We start from the raw sequence: 15,793 nt of genomic DNA, 5'->3' as shown, positions 1-15,793 counted from the left end.
ATAAAATGAAGTGGTTGACTAGATGGCCTCTGAGTTCCCTTTTAGCTCAAGATCAATGATCCCGTGTTGCAGTGACTCATTCTATGTATGGGGAAACTGAGGCTCAAGGAGCCAAAGTGATTTATCTTAGGTTACACAGAATAATAATAGCCTTTAGGTAGCATAATAAAGTTGGTCAAATGTCTCATTATCTCACATTGTCTCATCTGGAAAGGAGGGAGTAAAGGTATTATGTTTTGCAAATGAGTAAATGAGATTCAGAAAGTTACCCTCTGTAATTGTCCATGGTAGTGACATAGACACTCAATTCATAAATGTTAGCCTACTAGGTCTCTCACTTTTTTACCATGTATCATTCTACCTCTCTACCAAATTGTAGCAATCCCGGAGACCATCTTCTCCAGCCTGCACCTAGCTAAAGACATCCTCTTCAGCATCCAGCACCTGAAAACCTCTAGGGAGGGAGAATACCTGATCCTTTGAAGCAGGTCCTTGTGTTTGTTTATTTTAAAAATGTGTACCACCATTTTTTATATCACCCTTAATTCTAAATATAGCCTTTTCTCTTTTTCTGACCAATGAGCCATTCATTGTAAAAAAGATTTAAAAAAAAAAAAGAGGAAAAAAAGCAGTTTAGTAAAACCATTGACTGAGTCTGATGTTATAGGTAATATTCCAGACCCCTAGTCCTCCACCAGAGACAGCTGATGGCACAGTAAGTAGACCAGGGCTTCTTAAACTTTTTCTTCACATGACTCCTTTTTGTCCAAGAAATTTGTATGGAACCCCAGGTCTATAGGTATATAAAATAGGTATACAAAACAAACATTTACTGATAATAAATCATAATTTTGAGAACCCCATATTTAGTTATGGGATGCCATGTGCAGTTGTGACCCACAGTTTAAGAAGCTAGAGTACCAGCCTTGGCATCAGGAAGACCAGAGTTCAAACACCTCAGTCACTTCTGAACTAGGTGACTTTGGACAAATCACTTCTGTTTACCTCAGTTTCCTCAACTGTAAAATGGGGATAACAATAGTGACTACTTTGTAGGATTGTTGTGAGGATAAAATGAGAAAATGTTTTTAAAAAGCATTTAGCACAGTATCTGGCATATGATAGGCACTTAATACATGCTTATTTCCTTCCTTCTTTCCTGTATTTGTAAAGTGCTTTCTTATCACAGTACTTAGAATATAGTAGATACTTAATAAATGCTTGTTTACTTACTTCCTCCCTTTTCTTTTTTTCTTCCTTCCTTATCCTTCCATCATTCCTTCCTTCCTTTCATCCTTCCTTTCTTCCTTCCTTCCTTCCATCCTTCCTTCCTTCCTTTCTTCCTTCCATCCTTCCTTCCTTCTTTCCCCCCTCCCTCCCTGTATCCCTTTCTTCCTCCTTTTTTCCTTCCTTTCTCCCTCCCCCTCCTTCTTTCTTTCCTTCCCTCCTTCTTTCCTTCTTTTCTTCCTTCCTTCTTTCCTTTTTTTCCTTCTTTCCTTTTTTTCCTTCTTTCCTTCCCTCTATTTCTGCACAGAATGGAAAAAGGTGGATTTATTCTCTCAATACTTCTTCAGACCAAACTTTTTGATTGTTATATTTGCATGATGTTCCCTTTCAGTTTTCTCATTCTTTCCATTGATATGGTTGTAGCCATATTTTTCTCTTGATCCTGCTTTCTTTATTCTACATCATTTTTAGAATGTTTCTCATGCTTCTTTAAATGAATGAATGAAAAGGTATTTATTAAGCACTGAGCATATACCAGTTACTGTGCTACATGCTGGGGACCTAGAAACAAGAACAAATTTGCTTCCTGCCTTCAAGAAACACAACACCTATAGATGAGTGGTGGGAAAGAAAGGATGATTTGACTTGAATTCCTAAGCGAATGAATGGAATAATAGGGCAGCCTCTGAATTCTTCATATTCATTGTATCTTATGGGCAATAATGTTCTATTATATTCATGTTCATTTCCCCACTAATGGACAGCCCATTTTATTGGGAAGTTTTTGCACAGCTTCTCCCTATTGCTCCAAATTCTGACTAGCAGAGCCAAGAAGCATTCTAATCCCTTTCCCATGTAACGGCCCTGGACATTCTTGAAAACAACTGTCCCATCTCCCATGAGTCTTCACATCTCCACGCTTAGAATCCCCAGCCCCTTCAGCTCATCTGTAATTGGTACCAAGCTAGTTTTTTTTTTAATTAAAGCTTTTTATTTTCAAAACATATGGACAGATAATTTTTCAACATTGACCCTTGAAAAACCTTGTGTTCCAAATTTTCCCTTCCTTCCCCCTATCCCATCCCCTAGATGGAAAGCAATCCAATGCATGCTATATATTTAAAATATATGTTAAATCCAATATATGTAAACACATTTATGCAATCATCTTGCTGCATAAGAAAAAATGGATCAAAAAGGAAAGAAAACAAAATGCAAATGAACAACAAAAAAAAGTGAAGATGTTATGTTGTGATCCACACTCAGTTCTCACAGTCCTCTCTCTGGTACTTACTTAGGAGAACCAGAATAAGAATTCAGATATCCTCAGTCCCCATGTTGAGTGCTTCCTGCTAAACCATAAGACCTCTTAAGCATGATGATGATAATGATAATGATGATATGGAAGCTAGCATTGGTAAAATGCTTTAAGGTTCACAAAGTACTTTAGGAAGAAAACAAGCTTTTAGTAAACATGGTCCATGTGCCAGTCATTGTAATAAGCTCTGGAATATAAATAGCAATAAAAAGAAAAATAGTTTCTGCCTTTAAGGAACTTACCTCCTAATGGGGAAGGCAACACAACAAAAGAGCTGAGTAACCCCACTGGGTGGGGGGTTGAGTTTTGAAGTCCACAGAAAGTCATCAACAGAACTGAATTCAAGAGGGGAATAAAGGCAAGCCTGCCTGGAGCCCTTCACAAAATGCAAGTGCAGCAAGAACTGACCAATTTGAAAAGGCAGAGCAGACCTTATTGAGGAGTCTTCGAGGGTCAGCACCCTATAGGGTGTTCAAGGATGAGAAGGTCCAAGTGCTGAAGGAAATTCTAAGATGATAAATGGTATGATTTTGAAGTCCAGGAAACAGGCCAGGAAGGATTCAAATTTTACATATGTGATCTCATTTGATCCTCACAGAAATTTTGTGAACTATAGATGTCCAAACTAAATTCACCATTAATACTGCAGCAAAAATTATCTGTGGGTCCACTGATTACTAATCAATGGGGTCCTCAAATTACAGTCCGCGGGCCAGATGCGGCAGCTGAGGATGTTTATCCCCCTGACCCAGGGCTATGAAGTTTCTTTATTTAAAGGCCCACAAAACAAAGTTTTTGTTTTTACTATAGTCCGGCCCTCCAACAGTCTGAGGGACAGTGAACTGGCCCCCTATTTAAAAAGTTTGAGGACCTCTGGACTAGACACTGCTGGGAGTCACTGAATTGACACACAGAGACAATTATCTGTAGATTTAATTTATGCTTAGAGTGCAGGCTCATCTGTATGAAAAAACAGAGAGCCCAAAGCCTCAACTTTAGCGACCTTCTGTAGAATAGGAATACACTTTAAGATCCCTTCCCTCCCTTCTCTCTCTACATCTATAAGACTATGAGCAACAAAGACCGTTCTGGATCATAGATCTAATTCTTTAACTTGATAATATGCAATATTACAGGATTCACTTTGAAAGAAAGTATTGTGCAAAGTCTGAGGTGCGAGGTCATTATTGATCCAGTGATGGTCTAGCTGGCCAGTTTTGTCATCTATAAGATGAGGAGATTAGACTAGATGATCTATAAGGTCCTTTCTAAATGAGAACTTCAGATTGAGTTAATTGTGCTTGTCTGGTGGGTTGTACTGTCCTGGATGGTCACAAGATGGCACCAAAATCTATTCTCTGCTCTTCAGTTCCCTCAAGAAGTCTTAAGATCATAAAATTGGAATTATGTGGATTATAATTTTATATAATTTTATTAGTGCAATTAAGGAATAATAATAATTATATTATGAGATCAACTAATTTAATACCCTTGCTTTAGAGCTAAGCAAACTAGGATTGAGAGATTTGCTCAAGAGAGTTACGTGATAATTGAAAGGAACACGTGTCTCATTGTCAGACACGATGCTGGAAATACAAAGAAGAAAATGGAGCAGTTCCTGCCTTCAAGAAATTTACATTCTACTGGCAGTAGACGAGCTGCATGAGAATATTTACAAGATTTAACCCAGCTCTTCTGAGTAAATCTAGCAATTTTTCCGCTAAGTCATAGATCTGTTGTCTACCTTGAAGACAGCGGTTCTCTGTTTTTACCCAAAGTTCCCATTAGGGAGAATTTCTCAAGAGGGCAAGCTCTCTTGTAAATATGTGTCAGGCGTTGTGCCAAGTACAAGAGATACAAAGAAAGGTAAAATACAATCCCTGCCCCTGAGAACTTCACGGTTGAATGGGGCAGACAGCATGCAAAGGACTGGGTACAAGCTACAGTGAAAGATTGATGATAATCACAGAGGAAAGACACTGACATCAAGGAGGACTTTCCTCCTCTGTAAAATGAGCAGGTTAGACAAGAGAGTCTCTGAGGTCCCTTCCAGGATTAGATCTGTCTAAAACTGTTTAAGTAAGGTTGAAAGAGCAATGGGCTAGAAGCCAAAGGTCCTGGGTCTTAGTTCAAATTCTACCACTGATTTCTGTTTAACTCTGGAAAAGACACTTTTTCAGGCTGGGTATCATGAAGAGAAGGTTTGGAATCAGGACCTTTTCATCCATGAAATGAGGAGGATTGAATTTGATGGGGTCAGAGGTCCTTTTAGCTCTCATGTAGAATCCTGGGATCTCACTCTCCTACAATATGAATCAAGGCATTCTGAATAAGTCCTTATCATACTGTCTGGAACTTAGGAGGTGCTTAATTAATGTTTGTTGATTGACTGACTTAATGATGACTTAACAAATACAAAAGTAAAATCAGTCAACAAACCTTTATTAATTGTTCTTTATATGCCAGGCATTGTGCTAAGTGTTGAGGGGGCCAAGACAAAGTGTGTGGGGGGAGCCAGTGCCTTCCTTCAAGAGTTTTCCTTCTAATGGGAGAGTTACCAATAAGCTGCCATTTATTAGGGACATCCCCTCCTTTCTCTGGGTACTATATGGCCTCTTCCAGTTCTTATATTCTGTGATTCTCTGAAGGACTAGAAAAGAAAGTGGATTCATCTGGCCCTCACTGTTAAGTAGTTTGTAGTCATCTCTCTGTTTAGAGGACAATATCTCTCGGTAAAATAACATTTATTTTGGAGCACCTCTTTCTGAGATCCCCATCATCCAAAGAAAAAGTTCCACTTCATCTTTCTAAAAATACTGGTAGTGCTCATGGTAATGCTAACGCGGGGAGTTGCATCTATCCACAGGCACGTCGGAGAAGGACACTGTCTGTGAACCCTGTCCTCCTGGGACCTTTTCCAACTATAGCTCCAGTGGCAAAGATTGTCTGCCTAAGCCCAGGTAACCCTGGGGCTCCCATGGGTAGGCAAGCTGGGGAGGAGCTCTCTGAGAGCATGAGATGGACCAGATGACCTCTGGGGGATCCCTTTCCACTTGAAGAGTTGGCATCCTTGGACTGAGTGAGAAAGAAGGCAGAATAGAATCAGATGCAAAACTGGGTGGTCCAGAGGCAGACCCATGGGAGTTCAGGGAAGAGTGTGATGGAGGCTGGAATACAGGTTGATAGTAGGGAAAGCTTCCTGGAGGAGGTGGGTCTTGGAAGACTGAGTGGGGTGGGTGGATTCTTTTCCTGTCATCCCAAAGTCAGTTCCAGATACCAGGACTGCCAAGTACACCAGGAACTGGGGGCTGGTACCTTCTTTTAGAGACTGGAATACTGTCCTTCTGCCAGGACAGCAAGTGAGGAAATGGCCAATCCTTGGCATTACCATTTGGCATACAGGGTGTACCCAGGACTACCAGTCTTCATCATCAGCTTACACATGCTCTCTCCCACTGCCAGGATCAGAAATATTACAGAGCCTTCCAACACCACAGCTGGTTGGAGTCTAACCCAAGACACTGAGACTGTTTCACCATCTCTCACTGGAAGACCCAATCCAGGTAATTCCTTGTTTCTGATGGAGTAGGGGAGGGCCAGTAGAGACTTCCTTACCCCAAAGGCAAAAAGGGTCTGCACCCAAGAACAAGATGGGCATGGGGGAGAAATCATTTCTCATTTACTGACATTTCCCAGGGAAACCTGAAGTCAAGAGGTAATGTGTTACAATGGAGAGAGTACTAGGCCTGGAGTAAGAGAATCTGAGCTTAAATTCCTCTCTTTCTCTGTGTCTCTCTCTCTTTCTTTCGCTTTCACTCTCCTTCCTTCCTTCCTTCCTTCCTTCCTTCCTTCCTTCCTTCCTTCCTTCCTTCCTTCCTTTTTTGTTTTATTCCCTCTGTCCTCCCTTCCTTCCTCCTTCCTTGTTTCTTTCCTTCCTTCCTCGGTATCCTCAGACCTTTGTGATCAGTATATTTCTAACCCTTCCTTCCTTCTCTCCCTTCTTTTCTTCCTTCTTTTTTTCTTTGAAAAACATTTCTCTGTATCAAATGTTTTTCTTGTCACTTTGATTTTCCAGTATACTTCTGATTCTTTTCTACTCAGAGAGCAATCCCTTGTGAGAAATAAAAAAGAAAGAGGTAAATAAAATAGATCAGCAAACATGACGGACCCATTGACCATTGTTCCATACATATCTACCATTCTCCTCCTCTGCAGAGAAAGAGGGGAGGTTCAGCCTTGTCTTTTCATGGGACTTGTGAATGGAGACCATATGTTATAGTAGAAAAGATCTAGTCTTAGAATCCAATCTGTCATTGAATTGTAGTTCTTGCTGAACTTGAGTGTCATTCTACTTTTCTCAGCCTCAGTTTCCTTTCCAATAAAATGTCTACTTCCTTGTCTATAAAATGAGGAAGTTGACCTAGATCAGAGCTTCTTAACTTGGGGTTTGTAGAATACCCAAAGGGTCTATGTATAGATTTCAAGGAATTTGTGAAGTTGGATAGTAAAAATATTAAATCTTTATTTCCACATGATTGGTTTCCTTGGGTAATTTTGTGAATTTTGTTTTATTCATTTAAAAACATTATTCTGAGAAGGGATCCATAGGCTTTATCAGAGGTGCCATGACAAAATTGATCATCATATAGTTTTGTTGTTGCCTTGTATGATGATTTCCTAGTTCTGTTCATTTCACTTAGCATCAGTTTATTTAAGTCTCTCCAGGCCTCTCTGGAAAATATATAATTTGAAATATAACTTGTAAGAACTAGAGCAGAATGAAGCAAGCAGAGAAGGAATGTATACTATGTAGAAATGTTATGAAAATGAACAATTTTGAAGACTTTTATAAACTTATAGAATGAAAGAAGCAAAACCAAGAGAACAATTTGTATAGTAGCAACAGCTTTTAAAGACTAAAAACTCTAAAGCTGTAAGAACTATGATCATCAATACCTAGAGCATCCATGGATCCAGAGGATGGATGTTGAAAAGTGCTCTCTGTCTTCTGCTAGAGGTGAAAGATTCACAGTGCAGAGCAAGATGTATATTTTTTCAACACAAAAACTGAGGAAATGTATTTTATTAACCGATATGTATTTGTTGCAAGGAATTTGTTTTCTCTTTTTTTCAGTGGGGTTGAGGTTAGAAGGGAGAGAAAAATTCCTGTTCATTAAAAAACACTAAAAATGGAAAGAGTGAGGAATTATAGATGTGGAATATTATATGCGTTTTCAAATGAGGTCAGTGTATTATTAGTTTAGGTCTCAAAAGGCAAAGATAATTTTGCAAAGTTTGTGATATAAGAATAAAACACATCAGTATAACAAAAAGACAGAAGAGAAAAGGAGGGAGAAGGGAAGAAAGAAAGAAAAAGAGAGATGTAGGGAAGGAGGTGGAGAAGGAAGGGAAAGAGAGAGAAAGATAGACAGGAAGAGAAGGGATAAAAGAGATACAAGGAGACAGAATGGGGGAAAGGGAGAGGAGGAAAAGAGAGAGACAGAGACAGAGAGACATAAAGGGAAAGAAGAGGAGAGAAGAGACAGGGGAAAGAGAGAGAAGAAATAAAGAGAAGAAAGAATGAGAGAGAAGAGGGAAAGAGAGACAGGGAGAAGAAAAAGAGGAAATGAGAGGAGAAAGAAAAGAGAGGCAGAGATAAGAGAGAAAAAGCGGCAAAGAAAGGAGAGGGAGTGAAGAGAGAGAGAGAGAGAAGGGAGAAGAGATAAAAAGAAAGAAGAGAAAAGAGACAGAGAAAAGAGGAAAGACAGAAAGAGTGAGAAGATACAGAAGAGAGAATGAGAGAGAAGAGGGAAAGAGAGAGACAGAAAGAGAAAGAAGAGGAAAGGAGACACACAGAGAGAAAAGATAGAAAGCGAGAGGGGAAACAAAAAGAAGAATGAATGAGAGAGAGAGACAGAGAAGAAAAAGACAGAGAAAGAGAGAAAGAAAAGAGACAGAGAGAAGAGAGAAATATGACAAAGAGAAAGAAGAGGGAATGAAGAGAGACACAAAGAGAAGAGACAAAAAGAGGAGAGAAGAGACAGAGAGGAGAGGAAAGAGACAGAGAAAGAGAGAGAAGAAACAGAAGAAAGAATGAGAGAGAAGAAGGAAAGAGAGAGAGGAGAGAAAGAATGAGAGAAGAGGGAAATACATAGAAACAGGGAGAGAGGAGAGGCAGAGTATAGAAAGGAGATTCAGAGACAGAGAGGAGAGAGACAGAGAAACAGAGACAGAAACAAAGAGACACAGGAAAGAGAAGCGACAAAGACAAAAAAGAAGAGAGAAATAGAAGAGAGAAACAAAAAGAAATAAAAGATAGAGTGAGAGAGACAGAGACAGACAGAAACAGACAGAATCAGACAGAGACAGACAGAAAGATAAAGTGCAAGAGAGAGAGCTAGGTGATCCCCCAGATCCCCTCTGGGGCTCTGGCTGTTTGGTGGGGTTGGGTTGACAAGGTCCCCCCCAATGGTTATGTCAGGGAATTTCTTCCCCAGTCTTTACAGGGATTGGAGTGGAGCTCTTATGTTGCAGGGTCCGAGCCTCTTTTCTGGGTGATGACTATCTTTGCCGTGATGTTGGGTTTGGTTGTGTTCCTGGTCTGCCAGCAGAAGGCCTGCAGGAAGGGGATTCTGCAGAGTGAGTGCATGTTCTGCCCCTGGAGCCTTTGGGGGTGGGGAGTGGGGAGGAGGGACTCCTTGGTGTCTGATGGGGTTCCCAGCTTGGGATGCTGGGTTTCCATCACGCAGTGATATGGAATGATCACTGGACTTAGAGGCTGGCGGAAGAACACTTCTACCCTGGCTCTTCCTTTGTTGGATTCCTGCCCCTTGGACAAGGCATTTTACCCCTGTAAGACCTCAGTTTCCTCATCTGTAAGACAGGGATGGTGAGAGTATTTTTCTCTGACCCAGGGCTTAAATCCCACCTCTGACACTTCCTATTCAGCTCTGTGACCTTGGCTGCTGAACTGCCTTGGAACTCACCTGTGAAATGCAGAGCTCAGACAAGGTGGCTCCTCCAGTTCTCCATCTAGAACCTTGTTATTAATTCCTGTTCACTGGTCACCTCCTTCCTGGGCTTGTTGTGAGGAAGTCACTTTGTAGTCCTTAAAGTACTTGTAAAAATAGGTATTATTGTTATTGTCGTTGTTTTTGTTATTCCTTACCTTGCTCCTGCTCCTAAGAGTCTAGAAAGTCTAAGAACTGGCCCCTGCAGGTTTTCCATCTTCTCTTTCAGAGCTTCATCTCTATTCTGGCCAAAACTTCCAACCCAAGGTCAGATCTTTGGGTAAGTACAAGGAGGAAATGTGTGTGGACAGGTGGAGGGAGAGAGCATTGTCTGAGCAGGAGCAGCTTGACCTTGAGCATAATCTTCCCTCTTTTCCCAGAGATGATGCTATTTTAATTTTTAATCCTTTATTTAAAGGATTATGCTATTTTCTAGCAATTGTGCTTGCTATAAAATAAAAATGTGATAAAAGGGGGATGGGGTGGGAAAGAAAGAGGAAATGATTGACTGGTTGGAGTCTGTGTACTCCTGTGGTCCTGCCTTGTCTACCAGCATCCTTCCTTGAGAATTGTTCTTCTAAGGCAGGGGTCCTCAAACTTTTTAAATAGGGGGCCAGTTCACTGTCCCTCAGACTGTTGGAGGGCCGGACTATAGTAAAAACAAAAACTTTGTTTTGTGGGCCTTTAGGTAAAGAAACTTCATAGCCCTGGGTGAGGGGGATAAACATTCTCAGCTGCCACGTCTGGCCACGGGCCGTAGTTTGAGGACCCCTGTTCTAAGGGATAATTTTTTAAACCTACCTCAGTATTTATTCTTTCTCCTTTTTACACTTATCACCATCATAGATAACTTTTAGATTCATTCATTTTCTTTCATTCATTCATTTGCTCAACAAGTTTTTATTAATTCAATTCAGTTAAACTTGATAAGCATTTATAAAAGTCCTACTATGTGCCAAGCTGTACTAGGTTCTGGGAACAAAGAGCAAAAACACCATCGCCCTCAGTGATATTCTGTTCAATTTGATGGTACCCAGACAAGGATACTTTTCTTTGAAGAAAGATAGTTAGTAACTAAAGGAATCAGAAAAGACCTCAAAGAAAGCTTTGAGGTAAAAGTTAAGCTATGTTTGGGAAAAAAAAGAAATTTCCTCCTTGAAGGAATCATAGGACTTAAAAGGAGAGACTGGGCAAAAGCTTTGAGGTGGGAAATTTAAGGGACGTGTTCCAGGAACATCAAGATTGACCCAGATGTTGATTCAGGTTATAGTTTATCCAGGCCAGAGCTTCTTGGGAAGGGTCTATTAGCTCACCCCGAGTCCAGACCAAATGCACAGCCAAAGGCCAGAGGCCCCTGGTCTGCTGGCTGTGTGGGGCAATTGAAGAAGCTAATGAAGACTTGGTTTGTGTTAAGACGCCTTCCTCTAAGACTTGTGTCTTTGACAGGCAGTGATATGATGGTCCCAATGCCCCTTGTCCTAGTCAGATCACATTGGAATAGTGTGCTCAGTTCTGGGTACCCTGTTTTAAGAATGGGCATTGATAAACTGGAGATCATCCCAGAGGAGGACACGGTCCTTGAATCCAAGCCATCTAAGGGTCAGTAGAAGTTGCTGAGTGTTTTTGGCTTGGAGAAAACTTAGAGGTGGATGCCCATTTTCAAGTGGTTGAAGGGCTTCCTCTTAGAAGAGGATGGATTAAATTAGGCAGCTAGATAACACAGAGTGCTGGACTTTGTATCAGGACAGATCTGAGGTCAAAACTTCCTTAAACTCATACTGGGAATATGACCCTGCACAACTCAATCTCTTGCCTTCATTTCCTCAGCTATAAAATGGGGAAATAATAGCATTACATCGTAGGGATGTTATGAGGATCAGATAGGCTAACACAGGTGAAACTCTATGTAAGTTCTTGCTATTATCATTATTTTTATTTTCTGGCCCAGAGGGGAGACCGCTGGCCAGATTCACCAGCTGAGGACAATTATCCCCCTCACCCAGGGCTATGAAGTTTCTTAATTTAAAGGTCCACAAAACAAAGTTTTTGTTTTTACTATAGTGTGGCCCTCCAGCAGTCTGAGGGACAGTGAACTGGCCCCCTATTTAAAAAGCTTGAGGACCCCTGGACTAGAAGATGTGGAGAGGGAGTAGATTTCCTCTTCCTAGGGACCTACCAGCAGAGGCTGATACAGGTTAGGGCTTCTGAGGTCCCTGATACTTTCAGGGCAGGGGGGTTCATTACTTAACCAATAAGAGCTTCTGGGATCTGGGCTGTTTTGGAACATGTTACCCTTCTCTGGGATTTTGACATAGGGATCAAAACATGTCAAATTTCCCATTCGTATACTTTGAATCTGACATTATTCAGTTTCATAACCAGATACTTCTGTTTGGTCAAAGAGGGAAATTTTGTTTTTTTGATGAACTCTAGTTTTTTTTTTCTCCATGAACTGGAAGGCTGAGAATCTTCTTGAAACAATTTCTTTCTTTCTTCAATCCTTATTGAAATTAAAATTTTTGTTGCAGTTTTATTTTCTCTCTCATTTGCAATGTTTGTTGAAGAATAACTTTTTTTAATGGAGTTGAACATGTAATATCAATAAATACTTGGACATTGTATATGAGATGTTCCTGATTTATCCCTTGTTGGTCTTGCCCAAGTCCTTCTGTATTGTAGACCCACAAAAGGAGAAAATGAGCAGAGTATCACAACTTGTGAATGTTTATATGGTGTAGTGGAAACAGTACTGACTCTGGGTTCCAAACTTGCCTCTGATACTTGCTCCCTGTATAGAGAGTAGGTGTGTAAAGTCACCAACTCTTGGGGATTCAATTTCCTCATGTCACAGTATCCTAATTTCAACAGTGAAAGGGACTTTAGGGGTTATTACTCAATAAGCATTTATTTAGTATTTATTATCAATCAATCAGCACTTATTAAGCACCTACTATGTGCCAGGCATTGTGCTAAGTGATGGGGATTCAAAGAAAAACAAAAGCAGCCCCTGTTCTCAAGGAACTGACAATTAGAAGAAAAGACAATAGAAGAACTGACAATAGAAGAAAACATGCAAATAACTCTTTACAAAATAGATACAGGATGAATTCACCTCAGAAGGAAAGCCTGTATTCATTAGCAAAAAGATTGGGAAAGGCCTCTTGAAAAAGGCAGCATGTAAGCTGAATCTTAAAGAAAATCAGGAAATCCAGGAAGCAGAGATGAGGAGAAAAGAGTATGGAGAATAGCTGGTGAAATGCATTGAATCAAATAATGGAAGAACAGCAAGGAATCCAGTGTCCCCAGATAGGGAGTACACAGTAGGGAGTAATGTATTAGAAGACTGGAAAGATAAGAAGGGGTAGCTTTGGAAGGGTTTTTAAAATGAAATAGAATTTTTAATTTGATGCTGGAAGTGATAGGGAGCTACAGGAGTTTATTGAGTAGAGGAGTAGCATGATCAGAACTGTCGTTTAGGAAAACAGCTTTAATGGCTGAGTGAAGGATAGACAGGAGTGGGGGAAGACTTGAGGCAGGGAGAATAATTAGCAGGCTGGTGATAGTGATAGAAGAGAGAGAAGGTGGAGATGAGAGATGTTGCCAAACTTGAATTTATAGGACTTGGTAACACACTGGATATAGGTGAGAAAAATTGAGAATGTCACTTCTTTTGTGAACCTGGGTAATAGGAGGATGATGTTGCCTTCAACAATAATAGAGAAGGTAGGAAGAATGAAGCATTTTTGGGGGGAAAGATAATGAGTTCAGTTTTTAATATGTTGAGTTTAAGATGTCTATAGGACGTCTAGTTTGAAATGTTTAATGGGCATTTGGAAACTGGAAAGACTGGAGGTTGGGAAAGAGGTTAGGGTTAATGGGAGGATGATAGCGCCTTCAACAGTAATAGAATATTAGAATACTAGAAATCCCTTTGAATCTGAGAGAAGTACTTACTTGACACCACAAGAGTACATAACTGATAATTGTGTAACACCTTAAATGTATTATCCATTGTGTTGTCATGTAGATAAAAGGGGATGTCATTTTAAACTGTAAAGAACTTTTGTAAAAAAAAAAAAAGTAAAGTAAAAGAACTTCAAAAACCTTAAAACGCTTTGTAAATGCTGTTATTAATTATTATTATTTCACATTTGACTTATATGTCAGCCCTGTGAAATCAGTACTATATTCTTCATCTGACTTTAAAGGTAGGATTGCTTGACCGACTAGTCCAAACTTCACATTTTGCAGATGGGGAAACTGAGTCTCAGAGCTACCCAAGGTCACATAGGCAGTGTCACAAGTGGGACATGAAGTCATTCTCCCTGATTACAAATCCAATATTTTATCAGTTGTGCCAGGCTGCTTCTCAGAGTAAGTTAATTGAGGGAATTGAATTAAAATTGTATGAGGTGGATATTATTACTATCCCATTTTACAGATGAACAAATTGAGGCAGAAAATGTTAAGTGACTTGCCCAGGATCACACTGTTAGAAAGATTTGAACTCAAGGCTTTCAAATTCCAGTTCTAACATTCTCTACTCACTACTTAAAAAAAAAACGTTTTATTATTATTTTTATTCACTACTTCAAATGAGATCTGGGCATACATCATTTCACAAACCTTTAAAATGCTTTATAAAAGTCAGGTATGATGCCCAAAAGTTGTATCTACCCTTAAAGTATGAAGATTTCCCATTATTCATATATAGAGCAAGGCCTGGGTTTAGATCCTGCCTAAAATCTTTACTATATGACTTCAGGTAGGTCACCAAACTTCTGCTTCAATTTCCTCATCTGAAATAACTAGTACTCAACTTACAAGATTATTGTAAGGCTCAAGTGAGATGATACCAGTAAAGTAATTAGTAAAGACACCAGTAAAGTAGTCAACTTACAGGATTATTGTAAGATTCAAATGAGATGATACCAGTAAAGTGACTTCTAACCTTTCCGTGTCTGTGGGGAAGCAGGATGGAATGGGGAATGCGTAGAGAGCTGGCCTGAAAAGTAGTAAGACTTCTGACACATGCTGACTGTGTGATCCTAGGCACATCCCTTACTGTCTCAGAGCTGCAGGAAACTTAAAGACCATAGGTTAGAAGAAGAGGAGCCAGCCTGTGTGGTTGGCAGAGGAAGTGTTCTCATTCTGAAGTTCCCTCTGTCAGTGACATCACACGTTCCCTTTCTTTGGATTGCCAGTAAATGATGATAGTACTGGTGGTGATGCAGATGTATATATCACAGACTTGTTTTTTGAAGGTGAATCCCCACCATATTTCCAACAAAAGTAGCAGCGTAGGAATAGCAAATGAGTGGATGAATAAAACATGTATTATATGCTTACTGTATGCACAGCACCGTGTTAAGCACTGAGGATACAACTAGAGACAGTTCCTTCTCTCCAGGAGGAGACGATCTAATTAGAAGGTTTTGGTTGCAAGTCCTTGTAGTACCGTGGCAATCAAATAGATGCTGATGTATCTACTTTAAGTGTTATTTCCACTGAATAAATCATATCAGTTTCTTATGTTGAGTCATCTGAGTGTCAAAGACTATGGTGGCAAGAACTTTGTTTTCTAGGTCTTTAGTAGGATAGATGTATGAAGTCCTCCTGGGACTACTTAGAAAAAGCATGCGTTTCCTGCATTTTAAGTTCTAAAGTCCTAGTTCACATTATAATCATGATGACGTAAGGTAACGGTTTAATTACATTTTCAGAAAGCATACAGCTAATTATTTGGGGGAGAGATCCATTAGGGGATGTTGAGGCAATGTGAAGGAAGAGTTTGGCTAGATACATCAATAATCTTAGAGATTAAGATCAGTATCTGTTGGGAACCTTTGTAGGTCTCTGCTGCTATCATCAAAGACAAATTCTTGTGTTCATAGAGGCTGCTTACTTTTTTTTTTCTAATTAAATTTTTCTTCTCGGTCAGCAAGCACCCATTTTTTTCTCCCTCCCATTTCCTTCGGTAATATCAATTGGAGTTCTTATTGATGATATCAAGAAGTTGGGCAGGAATTGTATTCAGAAGTCGTGGGTTCATATCCTACCTTTGATGTTTACAGTCTCTGTGACTTTGGACAAATGTCTTTATTTCCACGTGTTACTTTTCTCATCTGTAAATGAGGGGTTTGGGGTTGGTGACCTCTAAGGTCTCATCCAGTTCTATCTCTGTGCTCTTATGTTTCTTTTAGAACCTCAGTGTCCTCTGTAAAATACAATCTGATGA

General features: G+C 39.9%; 1 protein-coding gene across 3 annotated transcripts in view; it reads left to right on the top strand.

Moving 5' to 3' along the window:
* TNFRSF8 (TNF receptor superfamily member 8) overlaps nucleotides 1–15,793 on the top strand; it is an 81,547-nt gene that overhangs the window by 55,369 nt on the left and 10,385 nt on the right. For 2 of the 3 annotated variants that reach the window (XM_031962841.1, XM_031962840.1), the window contains exons 5-7: nucleotides 5,412–5,505; nucleotides 6,008–6,108; nucleotides 9,080–9,184. In XM_031962841.1, coding sequence (XP_031818701.1) covers nucleotides 5,412–5,505; nucleotides 6,008–6,108; nucleotides 9,080–9,184 — 300 coding nt within the window. Of the gene's footprint in view, nucleotides 1–5,411; nucleotides 5,506–6,007; nucleotides 6,109–9,079; nucleotides 9,185–9,784; nucleotides 9,836–15,793 lie in introns of all 3 variants that reach the window. The other variant, XM_031962842.1, reaches the window with a different exon arrangement.

Source organism: Sarcophilus harrisii, chromosome 3 (assembly GCF_902635505.1).
Source record: "Sarcophilus harrisii chromosome 3, mSarHar1.11, whole genome shotgun sequence".
Lineage (NCBI taxonomy): Eukaryota > Metazoa > Chordata > Mammalia > Dasyuromorphia > Dasyuridae > Sarcophilus > Sarcophilus harrisii.
The sequence above is the reverse complement of the archived record's forward strand: the minus strand, read 5'-3'. Positions and strand labels throughout refer to the sequence as shown.